This window comes from Molothrus aeneus, chromosome 2 (assembly GCF_037042795.1).
Source record: "Molothrus aeneus isolate 106 chromosome 2, BPBGC_Maene_1.0, whole genome shotgun sequence".
Lineage (NCBI taxonomy): Eukaryota > Metazoa > Chordata > Aves > Passeriformes > Icteridae > Molothrus > Molothrus aeneus.
Window position 1 is genome coordinate 22,250,934 of NC_089647.1, and position 19,442 is coordinate 22,270,375.

Sequence of the window (19,442 nt, forward strand, 5' to 3'; positions counted from 1 at the left end):
TGAGGTGGTGGTGAGACAGCTTCACATTCCAGAAAGTGGGGCATATAGACAGAAATTTCTTAAATCAAATGTAATTTCTGATTTTTTTTAAAATTAAAAAATTAATGTTGCATCAAACCCAAGAAGTTTCTTGTATGACTGCTTTCACATTTGCATCCTAGTTGCTAACCTGGCTGCAACAATGCTCCCTGGCTGTTTGGCGGAGGAGTTGGGCGTGATAGTTCCCCAGAACTCCTGAGAGGTGTAAAAGCCTCAATGTTTCTGGGGTTTTTTTCTGAATATTTCCTTGTTTGAAGTTTTGTAAAACAAAGACTGGGTGGGCTGGTCTCTCAGCCATGGGAGTTGTTGACCACTTCTAAGAATCCTCTTGTCATTTCCCTGGTTTTGTGCATCGGGGTGGAAGGAAGCGGCCAGTTTGGGGCATGGAGCCAGTGTTGCCAATTTTTGCAATTTTTCCCGATTTTTTTCCCCCCCTTACTTGGTGTTTTCTCGAGTTATTCAGCCAGGGTGTCATATCACCATTTTTTACAAGCAAGCAAGAGAAACAGAAAGAACTAGAAAGGAGGGTGCAGCCAGGTGGGGATCAGCCTCTTCTCCCAGGTAAACAGCGACAGGAGGGGAGGACACAGCCGGGGAGGTTCAGGCTGGCCACGAGCAAGAATTTCCCCACAGGCAGGGCAAGGAGCCATGGGGAAGGGCTGCCCAGGGGTGCTGAGGCCGGCGCCTCCGGAAGGGGGCGGCAGAACTACATCGCCCAGCGTGCCCCGCGCGGGCGGGCGCGGCGGGCGGAAGCGGGGCCGGGCCGGGTGCGAGGCGGCGGCGGCGGCGATGGGCGGTGGGTGCCGGGCCGGGCCGGGCCGGGCCGGGCGGTGAGGAGATATTGGGCGGGGACGGGGAAGGGGGCTGAGGGTTCGGGCCGTTCCCCTGGGGTTTGCTGTCGGTCCACAGCTGCTGCCCCCCCGCGAGGGGCTGACGCCTGGGAGGCCCGAGACCCCCGGGAGCGGTCGCGCTCCGTGGGGATGCCCGGTCGGCCCGGCCCGGTACTGGGCTGATCCTGCGGGACAGGTGCTCTTGGCCTGAGGGCTCTTCAAGTAATTTCCCCTCTCCATCTTCGCTTTTTTTTTTTTTTTTTTCGTTAATAATAGCACTGGGAGATGTCTGTGAAGCAATTTCAGAGTAAAATGATGATGTCCAGCCATTCGGTTTGCTCTTTGCTTGTAGGTCACTTGTTATGAACTGGTGGTGTGGAAGAAGCTGAATGAATGGAAGAGTCTGGGCAAAAGGGAAGTTTGCGTTTTATGCTCTCCGCTGGCCACAGGACACAAACAACGCTGTGCATCTGAAGAGGCCTGGAATCATCGGAGCTGTGTGTCCTGAGGGACTCTGAGCATCTCTGAAGGTAAAAAAAAGTATTTGGTAGCAATCTTTCCTAACGTTTTGTTTCCCTGATCCAGCTTGGTGTTGTTTCCAGCCCTCTCCCCATATTTGCACCCTCTTGCAGGCCTTCTAATCCCTTTCTGATTGCTGGCATGTTTCCTGAGAGAATGCACCAGGGACTCTTTTGTGATGTCATGTAAAAGGAGTTTCTTAAATGTGGTGACCCACTGTTGGCTGAAAGGAGTGACCGCAGCAACAAGATAAAAATATGCATGTTTTTGTATTCCCTTCTGCCATGGTACAGTAACTTCTTACAAAGACTGTCCAGTCTTCAGTCTTAGAGTTGATTTTTTGCCAGAATACTTGTTTTTGTTCCGTTCTCTGCTTTTTCTTTCCCAACTCTACTGATTTGTCTCCTTTGTTTTTCCCTTCTTTGAAGTGCATGCAGTTTAGTCATTCTCTTGAGTATTGCTTCCAGTTTGGCCTTTACCTTCACTTTTCTGAGCTTTTTTCAAAAATTTTCTTAAAATGTAAAAATTTTGTCTCTCACTTCTTTTAAAAAATTAATATAATTGCAATATCTCATTAAGCACTTTTGCCTGTTTACAGCTACCTAGTGTTATCTTAAATTTGCTGCATAGCTTAGTTTCAGCTGTAATTCGTCTGAAATAGCATCTTCTGCTAGGCAAAAACATCCTGTCAGAGCTATATGACCATACCTGTTAAAACAATGAAGGTTCTTGTTGACAGCCTGTGGATAAAAAGCATTCTTATTTGTTATCAATCTTTGTCTTTATAATTATTGTAATCTTTGGTAACAGTAGTGTTATTTTTTTCATAAGTAAGTTTATTCTAAAGTACCTCCTACACATTGTTCTGCACAGAATCTTTTGTAAAGCATGGCATTAATCCCATAAACAGTCAGTGTGCTTCTTTGTGGTCTTCTCTGGTAACTATTTCTTACTGACTATGCTCACTGCTTCCTTTGAGCTCAGCCTGGGGCTGGCAGGATGGTTTTCTCTTTTAAAGGACACCTCATTTAAGGGAGAGCTTGTTTCCTGTAGATGAAGATGCAATGGATATGCACAGTGAATGGGCAGAGTAGTCAAGTCTTCTCCACTGACAGGAAAAACTGGTTCAAGCTTTGCATGAAGTGTTGTGGAGTTCTTCATCTTTTCTCTAAGCAGTTGAAGTGTTTGGCAGAAGCACTGAGGGGACCTTTATTGTAAGGAATTGTAGGTCCCCTCTTACCTTGCTTGTCGCTGTCCTGTCCATACTGAAAGTAATTTTGGGACAAATGCCACACAAAGCCGCTCGCTAGATTTTGGGGTCTGTAGCCCTCTTGGCTGTTCTCTACCAATGCCTGCAGTAACATTACAAGGACTGAGTGTCAGTAGATTGCCATGTCCCTTTTACCAAGTGGATAATGAACACAGGGCAAAGCTTTAATTTGCTGTTTGGTGATTAAGCCTTCATTTTGCTTATGAACTCTTCTTGGTTGCCAGCTGACATCAGCTCTGCTATATTCACAGCACATCACCACACAGAAGGCTGGTCCAGCGTGTGGTTGTTTTTTAATGGTGATCTGGTAGGGATAATGCCAGCAGCAGTGCTCTGCATGTAGCAGCAGGGATACGTAGCTGAAAGTAAGACTTTTGGGCCAGTTCTTTTCTTTCTCTGTGTTAGGTATAAATTTGAAAGGGCTTTGTCATTGTCAGCATTTATATTGGAAGGTAGTGACAACAGATCAGTGGCCCTGATTACATTCCTTGTCACCAGACACTACTCTGAGGATGGAGCTTGTGGGTTCTTGTGATCCTTCCACCCAGAGGGAACCCTTCCTAAAGAGAGGAGTCTGTTGCAGAGAGTTCCTCTTGCAGTAGATGTGATTGCAGTAGAGTGGAAAATCCAGACCAGCCTGCTCAGCAGCCTGTTCTCTTGCTTGCTCAGAGAATGATCTGCTCAGCTCTGAGCTCAGCTGGGCAGCAGCTTTGGCCCTGCAGGTGCTACTTGTTCTGTTTGCTTCGGAGGCAGTGTGTGAAGGGGCAGGGATCCCTCAGTTGACTCAGTGGGGCTGAATGGTGAGGTCAGATCTATACCACAGCTTGCTGTCCCTATCCCATATCCTGTGTGCCTGGAGCAAGACACTGGGATATAGCCAGGGATTAAATACTGCACAGAGAATTTGCTTCCAGGTCTGGGCTTGATTTTATGTTTTCCACATAAATAAAACTGGATATGATGTGTTCTCCCTCTCAATATTTCTATTATCTTATAGGAGTTCACAGTTTGTAGATTATTATTTAAGTAAGTTGTGGTATGCAAACTTTGCAGTATTTTAAATGGGTGTTTCTTGTTAGTTCACCACAAATCACTTCTGTTCTTTCTCATTGCTAAGGATGCAGTTCAAGGATGGATATTTCAGAGAGTGTGGCTCATTTAATATGGAAATGAAGCATAGGAAATGATATGGGAACACATAATTTTTCCCCCTTGTAAGCCAGTTTCAGACAAATAGAGGAGCAGATGGAGAGGAAAAGAAATAAGAATGGTGTTGTTAACAGCAAACATTGATGCCTTTGAAATTCCGTTCTTTAATTTGCGGTTTGTTTCTTAGTTCACAATTTCTTACTGGCATGTCTGACTTGAGGCACTTCACTGTTTTTTCTTGTGAATGTTGATGTTTAAGTTGTTACTGTTTCCAGTTGCAGTTCCTTTAGTTGCAAAGAAAGTAGAGCAAAATATTTTGATCAAGTGTGTGGGAGAAGGGAGGAGACAAACAAGAGACGAGCTGATTAGATAGTAGTTCCTACCACCAGCCTACCTCTCTAGCTGCTGAGCTAGTTTCAATTTTTTTTTTTCCTGTCAAGTGCCTCAAGCCTGATTCATAGTAATCCATAAATTTAATCAAGCATAGAAAGCACATGAGAACAAGTGGCATCTGAGAGGAGTCCTTTGGTGCATTGCAGCCACAAAGCATTTCTCATATTACCAGTCAGTTACTCATTAAAGTTATGGTATTGTCATAAGCATGTGTGATATTTGTGTTTTTCCCATGCCTCCTTTGACCCTGAATCTATGCCATTTGGGAGCACGACCCCACAAAGGATCCTAAGAGAGGGACACAGAGCAGAGGCCTGGTGGGAACATATGAAGGCCTTTCAGTTTTGTCCCATTGTTCCCATGAAACAGGGCACCCCCCCTGCGTTGTTCTAGGTCTTCAAAAATACCACAGTATATATTGTAGCATTATTGCAGCATTTACCATTATTTCCAAACTTGTCTTCCAGTGCTTCCTTCATGTTCTGTCTCTAGTGCCTAGATACATTTCTCTCTTCCCTAAAGGCATTCCAGCACCTTGGCATGGCTGCCCTTTGTGAGCAGCCTGGAAGGGCTTTTTCGGCATGCCTGTGGTTCTTGTCTTTGCTGTAAACACAAGCTGTGAAAGCCGTATGTGGTGGCGGGATAAAAATAACTTCTACTCCTGGTAATCTCTTAAGGAAAGCTAAGTCTTCTTCCTGGGCATTGTGGAGGGAGTCTCTGACGTTCCCTACAATCAGGATCACAAATGGCAGTGAGCTGTGTCATCTGCTTTGGGGATGAGTTGGTGTTCTGTCAGTTGCTGTTTCAGGGCGAGCAGCCAGTGCAGTGTGGCTGGGAGAGCACACTCTCCAGGATATTATCCCTACTTGGAACTGGCAGATCCAGTGCATGCTGGCCAGCACTGAAGATTTGCTCAGTGTTCCTTTGGTTCTAGCAGGTAGGAAAAGGAAGGGCCTGCATATCCTGAGGGGACCATGCAGAAGGGGGCTGATGAGTATGGCACTGCTGGGATAACACTGTAGCATTGCTCACTTGTCCCTGTGTCCCCACCCAGGGCGCCATGATGGACAACCGGTTTGCTACAGCGCTGGTGATCGCCTGCGTGCTCAGCCTCATCTCCACCATCTACATGGCCGCCTCCATCGGCACCGACTTCTGGTACGAGTACCACACCCAGTCCCCAGCCGAGAATGTTAGTGAGGCTGGGAGAAGCATCTGGGAGGAGTTTGTCAGCAAAGATGCAGATGAGAAGACGTACACAGATGCGCTCTTCCGGTGCAACGGCACGGTTGGATTGTGGCGGAGGTGCATCACTGTACCCAAAAACTCTCACTGGTACAGCCCACCAGGTATCTCCAGAGCAATTATCACTTCCCTGGCTTCCCTGGAGTGCTGTGTGCTAACTTCCTCAGAACAGATTCATGCCACTTTGTTCCTTCAGAAGGCTTATTTCTAGCTTTGGTTTTGGTTGGTTGGGTTTTTAATAAAGACAGTCCAGATTTTTAAAGAAGCAAAGGGCAAAATGGTCTGTGGCTGTCAGTGCTGCAGTTTCTGGTTTTGATACATGATACTTGATCTAAATTTAGTCTTACAAGCTTGATTTTTATTTTGTCTCAGCTGTCCAGTTGGGGATACCTTTATAGTTGCTCTACCAGTCACTGTCTTTTTTTATTCCAGTGATGGAATAAAGACGCTACTTTATCGAGGAGGTGCTTATGCCTTTTAGCTAGTCATTCACTTGTTTCACATCACAAATATCCCACCTTTGCATCAGCACACCTTGGAATCCTTGAATGGATATAGAGTGAAATATTTGTATTATTTTTTCAAATCATTGGGGGATAAAATGTGTGGCAAACAATTATTTTAATTGCTTCAAAGTTAATTTTGAGTACTTGCTGTATGTGTGAACTCCATCATTTTGAACCTTCTTAAAGATGTACTTTAAGTACATTTTGTGGAGAAAAAGCCATGCATGAAATACTTTTTTTTTCCTCTCTCATGAAAATACTTATTTTGGAAGACAATTAAACCAGTTCTGCTGAATAGTATTCTCAAAGTAAAATCTGAGGTAGAAACTTAGTGTAAAGAAGCAAATCCTTCATGTTCCTTAAATAAGCCTATCTGTCCCATTTTTGATTTAACTGTTAGTACGAGACCACATTCTGCATGTGGAGATAAGCAGACCTTAGTTAAGGGACCCTGAGCTCAAGACTATGTGACAACATAGTTCAGCACCATATGCTACCACATTACTTTGCCAGTATGTTACACATGGCACAATTCTCTGTGGATAATCCATGGAAGCTTGAAGATTCTGCATGTTAGAATGCTTATCTCTTAGTGTAGTACCTCATAACAGACACATTGTGCCAACTATATCATAGGAAAACATGTACAGATCTGTTTGGAGAGGTAATTTTTTTTTTACAAATGGAACTCTGAGGAGCTTCCTAGCTCAAATTATTGGGAAAGGAGGATTTGAAAGGGGGGAAGGAGGATTGAGGGGAGACACCTAATGGCAGCTTTTTCTTTTTTTCCACCCCTAGAAACTGATATGACTACAAACTGCATCAGTTTCTCCCTCTCTGATCAGTTTGCAGAAAAGTACATAGAGCCTGGAAATCACAACAGTGGCACGGATTTGAATCGGACTTGTAAGTGTCTTTCACTTCTGGTAGATAAACAAGTAGAATTTAAAAAAGTTGTTTCTCAAATTCAGTCACTAGTGAGGAACGCTTCTGTCTCTCTTGGTCTTGCTCACCATTTATTGTTTTTTACAGTTGTGCAGGCAGTAGGTCAAAGTTTAAAAGGAAGACATAGATGTGTTAGCAAGGATTTTGTCTATGAATGCAGTACAGGGATTTGTGAGTTAACAAATTAGGTTCTTTCTGTTTCAGTGGAATCTTTGGTCCTTTTTGACTATGAATGTAGAATGTCTGATGAAGCAGAAACAGCAGTGTAGAAGGGAATGTTAAGATGGTGGGAGAAGATGTTTTTCCAGCCCATTTTCAGCAAAGGTGACTGGTGTGTTTTTTTCACATGCAGATCTCTGGCGGTTGCAGTTTCTCCTGCCCTTTGTCAGCATCGGCCTCATGTGCTTTGGGGCTCTGATTGGGCTCTGTGCTTGTGCCTGTCGCAGCCTTTACCCAGCCATTGCCACTGGAGTCCTGCATTTCCTAGCAGGTAAGTGTCCTGCCATCCTCCTCCAGAAGCTCAAGAGTAGCCCTGGAGCTCCGTGGGTGAGCTCACTGTGCTTTGCTGCTTCCCTCCCCAGGGCTGTGCACACTGGGCCTCGTTGGATGCTATGTAGCTGGGATTGAGCTGCTCCATAGGAAGCTGCCTCTGCCCGAGGATGTGAAGGGTGAATTCGGCTGGTCCTTCTGCCTCGCCTGTGTGTCAGCACCTTTGCAGTTCATGGCAGCTGCTCTTTTCATCTGGGCAGCTCGCACCAACAGGAAGGAATTCACCCTCCTGAAAGCCTACCGTGTGGCTTAAGAGCTGCTACTGTAGTCTGGGCTTTCCATGTTAGAGCCACTTCTCCCCCAGCCCTTACTACTTTTTTCTTTCAGTCAGAATTTTATCACGTACTGCATGCTTCTTGCCAGTCAAGACAATTTAGCCTGCAGGCTCTGAAGACAAAGACCTCTGGGCTAAATGACCAAAGCCTGCCAGAAGTCTGCAGAACTTGAACAGGTTTTTTAATTGTTTGTTTTTTTTAAGAACTGTGATTATTTTTTAAGCTACATTTGGTTCTTGACAGTTCCCCTTAGTTAGATGTACATGCCCCTTCCTAATTTTATTACCCTGTCAGCCTGGAGGAAATAGAAGTGGTGTTGTGGGGTGGAAGAGAGACAAGAGAAGGTGCAGGTACGAAAGAATGGGAACCTCAGTGCACAAATAATACATAATCAGGAGCTGTCTGCTGTGTGACTGAAGCAGGCAGTACCTACAGGGAGCACCCAAGAGACATAAGGGAATTCAGAAACCTCTGTTATGGAAATACTGTAGCTGAATTAGTCTGTAGCTCGGCTCTGGATCTCCTGTTATCACTAGTTTGCTGCATTTTGTGGCATCTGCCAAAACTGCTGGAGGCAGAGCAGACAGCTGTTGCACTGCCTGTACAGCACACTCTGGACCCTCCTGAAGGCACACTCTGGACTTGCTTCTGCCAAGGAGTGGGATTAGATGGCCCTCATGGAGCTCTGTCCTGCTATAGCTCCACTGCTTCCAGGACCCAGGCTAGTTTGGTATCTGCACTACACGTGATTGTGCACTCTAATCTTAATTTGTGCTTTTGCTTGATGTGGCTTTCTTCTCTCTTGTTGAAAATGACCTCCTCAGGAGTTTTTTGGTTTTAATTTGGTTTAGTGTATATGTGTATATGTACATATATAAATTTAACTTTTCTTAAACCTCACCTGTTTATCCTGTGTAGCACACAACAGGGTTTTTTAAAAGGTGCTGCTCTTTTCCCTCTTGTTTAAATTAAATAATAATAGTAATAATAAAGACTCAGAAATTTTCAGCATTGCATGAATCTGATGGGAGGGTGAGGGAATGATCTAGAGTGGATTTTACTTGGGGAAGGAAGAACCAGTGTCTAGATCTGTTTTCTTGGAAATGTCACCAGAAACAATGACATTATATCAGATATTTTAAATTACAATCACTGCAACTCTAGCCAGACTAGGTGACATATCATATCTAGAAAACAGTGTTCCAAGACTGAACTGTTTAATTCTGAGGCCTTGGCTCACCTTGTTTCCTTACTTCAGGCTTAATAAAAGAAGTATGCCTTAGAAATAATTCCTGACAAAAGGACGGATGGCAAGGATTCTGGTTGATGAGCATGACACAGAAGGAAGCATTTTTATCTCATGGCTGTTTTTCTACTGTGCCTTTTTGCTTTTTTTTTTCCTTGTAGGTGTTTCTACCCAAGATATGTTTGCTGGGTCAGCAAACAGCCCTAGTCATGATTTCCCGGAAGCTCGGGTATAACTGCTTGTGTAATTTCTTTTTTGTTTTTCCTCAAGTCTGTGATAGGGTTCTATTATTATCACTGTTGAAGCCTTTACAAAGTAAAACAGAGATGATGAAAACCAGAATCACTGAAAAAGCAGTGGCAGGCCATTCAAGATAATCCTCTTTCTCCTGCTGTTGAGTAATTTTTTATTTTTCTTCCTTAAACAGTCTCTTTCCTACCCTACAATGTCTGGGTCAGTTGTAAGCTCGTGAGAGGAGGTGTGGTACTTTTGTGCAGTATCCGAGAATAAATGAAAATCTGTGCTGCCTGATTTGTACTGATAGGGTGTTTTTTCAGAGTAATTATCCTGACTTAGATAGATAAGGCCTAACAGCTCAGCTTGTCATGTTCCTCATTTTCTAGAATTACTAGGGCACGCAAGCCTCAGCATGGGTCAAAAGGACTTTAGTTGCTATTCTGCAGTTTGGGAGGAAACATTGCTGCTGATTTTATCTAGTACACTTTATGAGGTTTTTTTCTTTTTTTTTTTTTTTCAGGAGCTGGCAGAATAATTGTATTGTGTGATTTTAATCTGAGCAATGGAAATCCCATGCCTTCACTCTCCTCTTGTATGGGACACTTACTTTTCTGAAATGTAAATCTCAGTTTTCAAATTTTGGCTTTCTTGCTTTCTGTCTATAACAGAAGACTTGTTATAGACAGAAAAGGGGATGTTAGAGGTGCTGTCAGTTCTTTCCTCATAATTTTAAATACTAGAAAAACTAAGATTGCCTGCTTGTGTCTGTGCCTGAGACAAACAAGGCTTTAATTGAGCCTTGATTTGGATCGTTTTAACTAAAATGAGAGTTGCCTTTCAGATTTGGTGGGGGTTATTTTCTCTTTTGCCTTTTTGTAAAAATTTCTTCATCAGAGTGGATCTTGGTGAGAGGCAAATCTCTCCCAGAAAGAGGGCTGGCCCTCTCTCTTTGGGTGGTGGATCTGTGTATTGCTGTCTTGTTTTGTAACTATGTGTTCTGTTCAAGGTGAGCAAAAGGGAGCAAGAGTTTTTCGACTGCTGGCTTGGGTCCAGTAAATGGCATTGGAGGAAAGAACAACAGAGGAGATATTGAAGATGGAGTAATTCTGTAAAAGAGGCGATAAAGCACGTTAACAAATAATGAGACCCAGAGTGTGTGACACAGGCCCTTCACACTGACATGACTTGTTCAGAGGCTGTATTCAAGAGGAACTTGAGGCATGTGTGTATGTCTGTGGTCACGTACATGTGTGCAAATGCAGACACCCTTGCTCAAAAAAGTAAGAATTGCTTCAACTCAGGAGGATAAAAGGCTGTACTTGTATTCCTCAGTCTTTTGTGGTCTGACCATGGAATATGTTTGCTGATACTGGTTCAGTGCTGAAGGTAGGGATGGGGCAAATACAGTCAGATGAAAATAGGAGAAAAAAGGGGCTATTATGTGTCTGTGTGCACAGGGAAAATGGCACACCCCTCTGACACTGTTGTATGGGTTGGTGAAAGTGAATAGAATCAGTATCAAAGGAAAAGGAAAAACAAGAGGAGGAATCTGGAATGAGTGTAAGAACTGAGGACTCTTGGCACTAGATGGGAACAAGCTCCCAGGACTCCAGCATGATCCCCATGTGGAATTGTGTAGCCAGGATTGCCAAGGCCAGCTGCTGCTCCTGCACCACTCACAGCACTGTCACAGTGGTGACTTAAGTGGGTGAATTGTCCTCTTGTGCTTATGAGAAACTCCCAAAGGTTCTGTCCCCCAAATCTGAGGTCAGGAAGCTGCATTTCAAACAGGCCACTGTAGTTGTTTCTTCCTCACAGGCTTGGGTTTGTTTTCCTGCCAACTCTGAAACATCTGGGAAAGCAGGACTAGCAGAAAGCTTCACAGATCAATTAAGTTTTTAGTCTAGGTAGCAGCCTCTTTTTTTTTTTTTTTTCTTTTGTTTCCTTCAAATGGATGTTTTCCCTATTCTCTCCCCATGCTCCGGCACTTCTGAGGAGGAACTGATCAATGAAGTTTCAAAGAGGGGGTTTATTACTGTGTCTGTAAGGACAGCTCCTGCTGGTTTTAGAGATGGCTGAAAACAGAATAGTCTATCCCATTTCCTTAGTTTAATAAAAAAGTAAGGAAATAAAAAGCAGCATAGAGCAGACACAAAATACTGGTTTGTTGTGTAAAGAGTTTGTCACATGCAGAAGTAATGATATATTTTGGGTGCAAGTGATAGGAGAATCTGGGATGACCCAAGAGGCCTTTCTAAATCTTGTCATGCCGGAAACTGTCTTGATCTGGTTTTCCTTCTGGATCATGCTGGCCTAGTGATCTTTCCTTTAGAGCAGGTCTGTTGCAGTCTTTTTGCTATGGTGATAATGAATGCCTCCTCTCTCCTCATGTGAAATGCTCTAAAGTATTTTTCGAGAAAGATGTTTGGATTTTGGTTGGGGGTTTATTTTGTTTTGTTTTCGTCTGATTTTTGCTGCATAGGGCTGGCAACAAGTTGTGTACCAGCTTGCAGTCAGTCTCTTGCAGTGTTGTTCTGTGATCCAAGGCAATGACTTCTGAAAAGCTCTTTCCCACTTTCTAGCATTGTGTGTACTCAGCCAGCACCTGTTATTCAAAGGAAAATTCTGAAATGTCAGCAGCTTGTTATCATCACATCTCAGACTGACTATCCACACACTATTTGTGTGTATTTCCTGCTTGAGTGGGTTGTGTGTCTCAGCTGAGAGGACAGCATCTTGAAGCTGCCTTTTTTTTTCTCATTTCCTTGGGAATAGCTAGAGTTTATGCTATAGAACTTTATAAACTGGTTTCGAATAGGAAAGGATCAAAACTTTGCATGCTTGCTTTTAACTTTCCTATTGCTGTAGAATATTGCCCTAACTTTTTAAACTGTGGCTTTCAGGACTATAGAGTGACAAATGAAGCCTTTGTTCAGGTAATGGTTCAGATATATGGCAGTGGAAGAGTGAATCCTCCATAACTGGAAGATTGCATAGGTGTCTGTTATGGCAATAACAGCCATATGCAAAATTACCACTTAATAAGCACTTGTCTCCCTACTGGTACATGCCAAGCCTTTGTACAAACCAATGAGCACTGAAAAAAAACCCCTGAAAGTAAAAATATATTCCACTCCTTTGTTTCTGCCTTCCTTCTAAATTTACCCCGTTTAAAAATAGCCACAAGGGACAGTGTTTTATTTATTCCTCAGGTTAGAGCCATGAGTGTCAGATGTCTCTGCTCCATGCTTTCTGTGTACAGACAAGGGTAAAGATAATGCCTGATTTTTGTAGGGGATCCAAGCATCTCTTTTGCATTGGGTTTCCTGAGGTGAAGACTGAAAATCTTCATGGAAGCTAGAACCTTTTGTTTAATAAGAATTGTTACTTAATCAGAATCGTCTTTAAAAAAGGTAGGGATTTTTTTAATAGTTTTTATTTTCACCCACCTTTCTCACATCTTTCATGTGCCTCTTTTAAAGTCTGTCTTACATGAAAATGTTTCAGAATACTATATTTTTATATGTTCCTGTCCCTGGAAGCTCAGCCACGAGGAGTTGCATTGCCTGTGTTAGTACGGAATGTCCTTTGCTCTGCCAGGCGAGTGTGATGAGAGCCTGTCCCAGCAGTGTCCATCCACTATGTGCCATCAGTATTTGTACTCTTGGATTGAGCTACAGAGTCAGCCCTGCAGTGAATTTGGGGCTTTTTTCATCCTCTGAGGCTAAGTACAGCTTCCATCTTTAGGTGATGGGATTTTTTGGGAAATTTTTCTACAGAGCCAGGTAGCTGATGCTGTTGGCTCAGTGACCATGAAAATACCTTTTTACATTAAATGGTTTCCATGTGAATTCCCTGGGAACCTTTCTCATTTTCAGAGGATTTGCCTGTGACAAACAGTATAAGGCCACCTGAAGTGTTTACACTAACATTGATTTCACTGTTGACTGAGTCCACTGGTTGATCACTAAGTTGGTGGGTTTTGGAGAACTGGCTGGGTGAGAGCAGGAGTGTGCTGGACTGGCAGTGCAGAGTGGATGCTAATTTTCTGTGGTGCCTCAACTCTGCTAGAGCCTTCCTGCATGCTGGAGAGCTGTTTCCACAGCCTTTCCAAGTCCTGGGTCTCAGCCCTGCACTGCACAGTGCTCCCTTACCCATGCTAATTCCCTAATTTAAACAAACTGCTTTGTGTGGGTGAGTCTGTGGTCCAGGTGACTTAAGTAATTTCTCCAGCCCTCATAAAATTGCTTTGAAATTAAGAAAGGCATGGGGTTCTTGCCCAAAAATCTTTACTTTCTGAATGTTCTCTAGGGCTGTAGCAGTGGTTTCTTCTGCAAACAGATACCTTTTGTCTTGTACTGAAGTGACCCATTCAACCAGCCAGCCTTGATTTGCATTTTGATGTTTACTTCCACACAAAACAACAGCAGCAGTGGTGTAGAACCACGTGTCTGCCCAGCTCTGGGACTGCTCGGGTTCACTAATGATCTTGGAGTTCTGGAAGTGGTGACCCATCCACAGATAATGAGGATGGTCAGCAGTCGTGGCAGTAGCACGATGCTGCTGGCAGAGGCACCCCAGTGTCCCGATGCAGAACTGGGAGGTGAGGCAGGAGAAGCTGCTGAACTAGTCTGACTGCAGTGTGAAATGAGCAGCCCTGGAGAGTGTGTCCCAGGTCCTGGAGCAGCTTCACCATTCTGCTTCAGCCACTGCAGACCAGCCTGGGAACAGCACTGGGACAGCTGCATCACTGGGGTGAGGGATGGACAGCATGGACCACGCTCGCTCTGGGATTTCCCCTGCGTGCCCACCAGGGCTTGAATGGGCTGGAGCAGCCAGGGCTGTCCTCTGCTGGGAGCACAAGGAAGTGTGCAGCATTGTGGGGAGGGGAAGCCAAACCTGTTTGGCGGCAGATAAATTTGCTTTACCTTCAGCCACCTTTGTGAGCTGACAGGAGTGGCATCATCCAGGCGGCAAACTTGTTACTCCCCTTCTGTGTCTCCTTGCTTCCTTGTCCCAGCTCCTGAATGTTCTCTTGCTGATTATCCCCTCCTTGTCTCTCTCTTTCACCACAATAAATAAACTAGCTACTCAGGTCAGAGGCACTTTGGGCCATCCTTGGAAGACCTTAAATCTGTCCATATTACCATTGCACACCCAGCTGGGTGCATCTGGAAGCCTAAAACCAGCTAATTGGAAATGTGAGGCAGAGGGACATGTTAGGGCAGGCAACTACAGCCACTGGCACTCAATTTAACATGGCCTGGATGCTGTTGGCTCTGCTCTGCCAGTTACTCAGTTTACAGTCTAAACTCTCTGCATCCAGTGTTTACACAATGAGAATTAAGAGCTTCATTTGCAGTAAAAGATAAGCATTGTACAGTCTGGACTCTGCTTCTGTTACGCTCCCTGCTCTGGGTCATCTTCAACCCAGGAGATGCCAGCAGGCAGCTGATAGCTTCTTGGTCCATGGACATTGTTGGTGTTCAACAGGCTGTCAAGAAAACAGAGATCAGCTGATGGAGCACTAGAGAAAATTGCCATGGTGGTGTTATACACAATGCAAAGATTCTGGTCTGCAGATAAAGACAGTAGGGATTTCCCCCTGCCATTTTTCAGCAGCTGTATCATATGTTTAGCTTGGGTTTTTCCCCTATTGCAGGTAATTTTTAGATTAACTGGTAGAATTTCTAGAAATTACATAAGTCACCTTTGTCTTCTCATTTAAAGGGAATATTTTCAACAAAGATGTCACAGATTTCAAGCTCCCTAACTTAATAAAAAATTATGAACGTTAGCTGAAGCAGTGAGAATGGACAGTCACTGAAAAAGAATATTGAGAAAGTTGAATTTCAGAGAAAGATTGTTTTCTCTAGGTTTCCTATTCTGGGGCCTAGTAAATTGGAATGTGTGTAAAAAACGCAGGAAATAATTGTTCATCACTTGACCACGTTCAGCCTTAACTGGCATTGTGTGTTGAAGCTGTAAATAGCTGGGGGTGTCCTAAGAGGAGTGAACGCCACCTCTAGAACTTTAGAAACCATAACCTACAAGATAGGGAAGGAAGGATTTTTGTGTGGGTCAGGTGGCATTTTTTAAAAAGGAAATTAATGCAGACAATTGTTGGTAGTTGTCCACATCCACTGGTGAAAGGACAGGAGGTAAGCAGTCTATAGTTAAGGAGCACTAAGTTGATGGACTGGAAAAAAAATCTCAGTTTTGGTGTGCTTGGTTCTGGGTGGATGATTATTTGTCCTTTCAGCCCTACATTGTTCCTCATCCAAGCCATCTTCAGGAAGATGTGCCATCTACCCAAGAGGTCATCTACTGAGTGTTAGAGAGAAAGACACCATTTTTGTGGGACTTTCTTTAATTCTGTCACAGAATTATTTGTGAAATACAAATACCAAAACCACTCATTAAACATGGACCCTCAAATGAGTGTTGTGAAATTTGATGAAGATTCAATTACTTATTTTACCCAAGACACTGTCTCAAGATGTGTTCCAAAAAGTCACTTACATAGGTGTTTCCTAAAATCTTCATTTGTCGTATTTGTTTGAGATGTGTTTAATTTGGGGCTTATTTAATCTAGTTATTCATTGAGGCAAACCTGAGGAAACTATGATGTCTATGTATTTGTGATGTTGTCCTTCCTTCCCCTTTGGAATTTACTGGCCAGTTCAAGCCAGTGGTGCTGAAATACTAGTTCTGTTTCTTGTAAAGGAAGCTCATGGAGGACAAGGACACTGTTGGTGCCTCTATTGAAGGTGACATCTGCGTGCATACTAAGATGTTCTAAGCAGAATAATCCTTTGTCTAGATGGCAATTCATGGTTATCTTACCCTTCTTTTTTAATCCCTGATATCACTGTTATTCAATGAATGAGAGGTATTAGGTATCTAGACTTTTTTAGGTGATTTTGCAAAACATGAAAGAAATGCACTGGGGTTTGCTCTCCTCGATTTAGAACTAACAAAAGACTAGCCTTGAAATCCTGCAGACATTAGAGTGATGCCATGCAGATCTGGTCTATAAAATTCACAGTAACTGATACATAACTGTTTGGAACCTTGGTGCAGCATTTTAAGTCTGTCACTTGCTGTAAATGGAGCAGCTCTATTTAACTCTGACATGATACATCTCACCATATTCCTGTCCTCTTTATGGCGTTTCCTGTAGGGCTGAAATGAGACCACACATATCATTTGCAGCCGAGAACAGCTGTCTCTTAGTCGTTGCTGGAGTATTTCACAGGGAGTTACATTAAAAATTTGTCATAAATAGCAGAATAAGGGCAGATGTTTGATTTGCAGTGAGATGTCTTTTTGATGTTTGTTATGCTGAGTCAGGCTGAAAGTGATCAAAGGAAAGCATCAGAAATTAGAGGTGGTAGAGAACTAGACAAAAGCAAAAATTGGAAAATAAGTCTGAGCTGTAAATAATAAAGCTGACATTCCTTCTGGCCTTGCAGGAAAGCAGACAGCTTCATATTAGTGACACAGTCATATCTGTTATGAGATAATGTTCTTCTTCAGCTTATTCACACAGAAGTATTCATCAGCAGTTTCCCCACAAACTTCTTTGGAATTTACCTCTGAAAATGATGGTTTTTGAGCAAGATTTCTTTGTTATAGATTTCTCTTTCTTTTCACAGATTTCTAAGGCAGAATTCTCTTTCAAATAGGAAATAACTTGTTTCTCATCATACTGTTCTTCTAATAAGAGATTCTGCCCTATCTGAAGTAATTGTGTGCTTCATTCTTGAGCTCCCCTTTGTTCTCTGTGTCTTTATTTTCTAATGAAAATTCTTTCTAATGTGTGACTGACTTCTCTCAGATGAGTCCTTTGAACTGTTTCCAGCTGTGTCATTGAAAGCTGTACAAATCTTTCCATAGTGACAAAATTTACCAAACAAGAGGAAAACATTAAAATCATGAGCAGGTAAGCCCATGGAGATAAGAACTGGTCCAGCTGGAAGTAATCAAATTTGAAGAGGGTTTCTAGCATCTCAATGCCACTTTGGATTTGTGATGCTGATGTAATAGGTCTCGTATTCAAAACTTAGAAGGAAATGCTGTGAGTTCAATTCTGGTAATACCAGAGTTGATCACACACTTAAGGGTTTAAAATAAATGTTTAGGATTTTAGTGTTAGATGTTAATTTTGCTTCAACATATTGCCCTACACTTATATAAAAAATAAGGAGAGACTTTGGGACTTTGTTGCTTGCCTAGACTCTGTGTTATAGGGAATTTGTTTTGAAACCACGTTGTGGCTTTCAGCTCATGGGGTTTGCTTTGCTTTGCGGTTTTCTTTGTTTTTGAGTCAAAGAAAACCTTAGTAAGAGAACTGTCTCCCTAGAGATCACTGCATCAACACTTATAATCTCTAGGATTATGCTGCTTTGTTGAATGTCAGACTGCTTCAAGGTCGACAAATTTACTTCTTCTGAGGCATTATGCTATGAAGAACTACAAAAATATTAGGTTAAGGGAAAGTGTCAGCCAGCTGAACATTTCCAATCCCTACTTTTTCACAAAGCCTGTTAATATCAGTCTTCCAGTTAAAGCTCTGTAGGATGGTACAGAGACAAGTGAGCAAATAGCACAATGGAGCCCTGAATATACAACTTAAAGTAAACACACAAATACACAATTATGGCCATGGGCGAAATATCGGTCTTGGCACTTCTCACCACATGTAGGTAGTAAGAAATGCAAATTCAGAAATCTTTTACTAGTCAAGTACAGTAATTATAGCAAGAAAAGGTTGGCAGAGAAGAAAGTGAGAGAAATATTTTCTTTCAAAGAAAATAAGATGTGACTCAGAAAACAATATTTTGGTCATTTCTGGCATTAACATAAATTGATAAGCAAAAATTAATTCAGCAGTAGTCTCAGAAAAAATACTCTCTGTATGAACAGTAAACAAAACACCAAACACATAACTTGGCAGTGGTTGGAATGTGTGAAGACGTGCTCAGCGCTGTGCAAGAGAGGATAGCACACTTGCCAAGCCAAATTTAAACTAAACAGTGGCCTAACTATCGCTCTGCCAGGGAAAGCCAAACTGCAATGCCAAGGAAAATATAAAGGTTAAAATATCAGGGAATATAGTGATTACTGAGAAATATGTTTTGATTGATGGATGTATATATTTACAGTTAAACTTGCTAAACAAGTGGCAAGTGATGCCCTTGGTAGATCTACAGACAAAACAATTGCTAGTGGAAGAGCATTCATGTGATTTTGGCTTTTCTCTAGCAAAACTGCAGAAAAATTTAATGTTTTGGAAACAAAACAAGTAACGTCTTCTGTATAAATTACTCCAAGAATTAGATTGCTTGTCACTCGGTCCAGCAGAACTTGATGGAATTCTGTTTGAAGAAAAAAACCTACAATAAGTTGTATTTCTAAAGTAACAGAAGACATTGGCAAATAGACAGAATCCTTGTACTGAAGTACATAAAGCCGAGGAACCAACTGACCAGTGCCTGGATCCCTGGCAAGAAAATGGAGCACCTCACTCTGGAGACATCTCTATTCATGTGGATGAGAAGAAGATCAGGAGTAGTCAGCATGGATTCACTAAAGGTAAATGATTGTGTTCTACAATGAAGCAATCACCTGGGTGGATGAGGGGGGAGCAGTGGATATTGTCCACCTTGACTTCAGCAAGGCTTTTGACGCTGTCTCTGACAGCATCCTCATACTCGAACTCAGGAAATGTGGACTGGATGAGGGCACAGTGAGGTGGATTGAACTGAAATGAACAGCAGATCCCAGAGGGTCGTAATCAGTGGCACGGGGTATAAATGGAGATCACTAGTGGTGTCCCTCAATACTGGACCTAGTATTAACTTCTCCATCAATGGAGACTTGGGTGAAGGGGAAGAGGCCTCCTCAGCAAGTTCACTGATGACACAAAGCTGGGAGGAGTGGCCCATACCCCAGAAGTCCGTGCAGACCTCGACAGATTGGAGGGATGGGCAGAAAGTCCCCACAAAACAGCCCATGTTTGGAGCTCTTGTCATACTGTAATACACTGCCTGCCCAGCAGAGGAGTTAGAGAACCAAAAAAATCTGTATCCTCAATCCAACAGAGAAGTAGGAGTAAATACTGATGGAGTTGCTCCTCAGCTAATTTCCAGGCAGAAGCCATAGAGAAACTGTGAGTAGCCAAAGAAGTGGCACAAGTTTTACCAGTGTTCACACTCATTCTTCTGCCTGAAGAAA

The 19,442-nt window shown here is 42.9% G+C and overlaps 1 protein-coding gene across 3 annotated transcripts; it reads left to right on the forward strand.

The window, feature by feature from the left end:
• Positions 1–778: 778 nt before the first annotated feature.
• CLDND1 (claudin domain containing 1) lies at positions 779–9,497 on the forward strand. 3 transcript variants are annotated; one of them, XM_066572088.1, is made up of 6 exons: positions 779–835; positions 1,222–1,399; positions 5,255–5,549; positions 6,750–6,857; positions 7,249–7,386; positions 7,478–9,497. In XM_066572088.1, exons 3-6 carry the CDS (start codon positions 5,261–5,263, stop codon positions 7,696–7,698), a joined length of 756 nt encoding a protein of 251 aa, XP_066428185.1. In that variant the 5' UTR covers positions 779–835; positions 1,222–1,399; positions 5,255–5,260; the 3' UTR covers positions 7,699–9,497. The 3 variants fall into 3 exon arrangements, with proteins under 3 accessions (XP_066428185.1, XP_066428186.1, XP_066428188.1); XM_066572089.1 differs by having other exon boundaries at positions 827–869; XM_066572091.1 differs by lacking the exons at positions 779–835; positions 1,222–1,399 and having other exon boundaries at positions 5,264–5,358.
• Positions 9,498–19,442: the final 9,945 nt, after the last annotated feature.

Excerpts from the sequence above, each read along its gene's own strand:
- CLDND1 (XM_066572088.1), top strand. The coding sequence starts at position 5,261 with ATGATGGACAACCGGTTTGCTACAGCGCTGGTGATCGCCTGCGTGCTC. Across the intron at positions 6,858-7,248 it reads CACGGATTTGAATCGGACTT|ATCTCTGGCGGTTGCAGTTT; the intron begins GTAAGTGTCTTT and ends TTTCACATGCAG. Across the intron at positions 7,387-7,477 it reads AGTCCTGCATTTCCTAGCAG|GGCTGTGCACACTGGGCCTC; the intron begins GTAAGTGTCCTG and ends TTCCCTCCCCAG.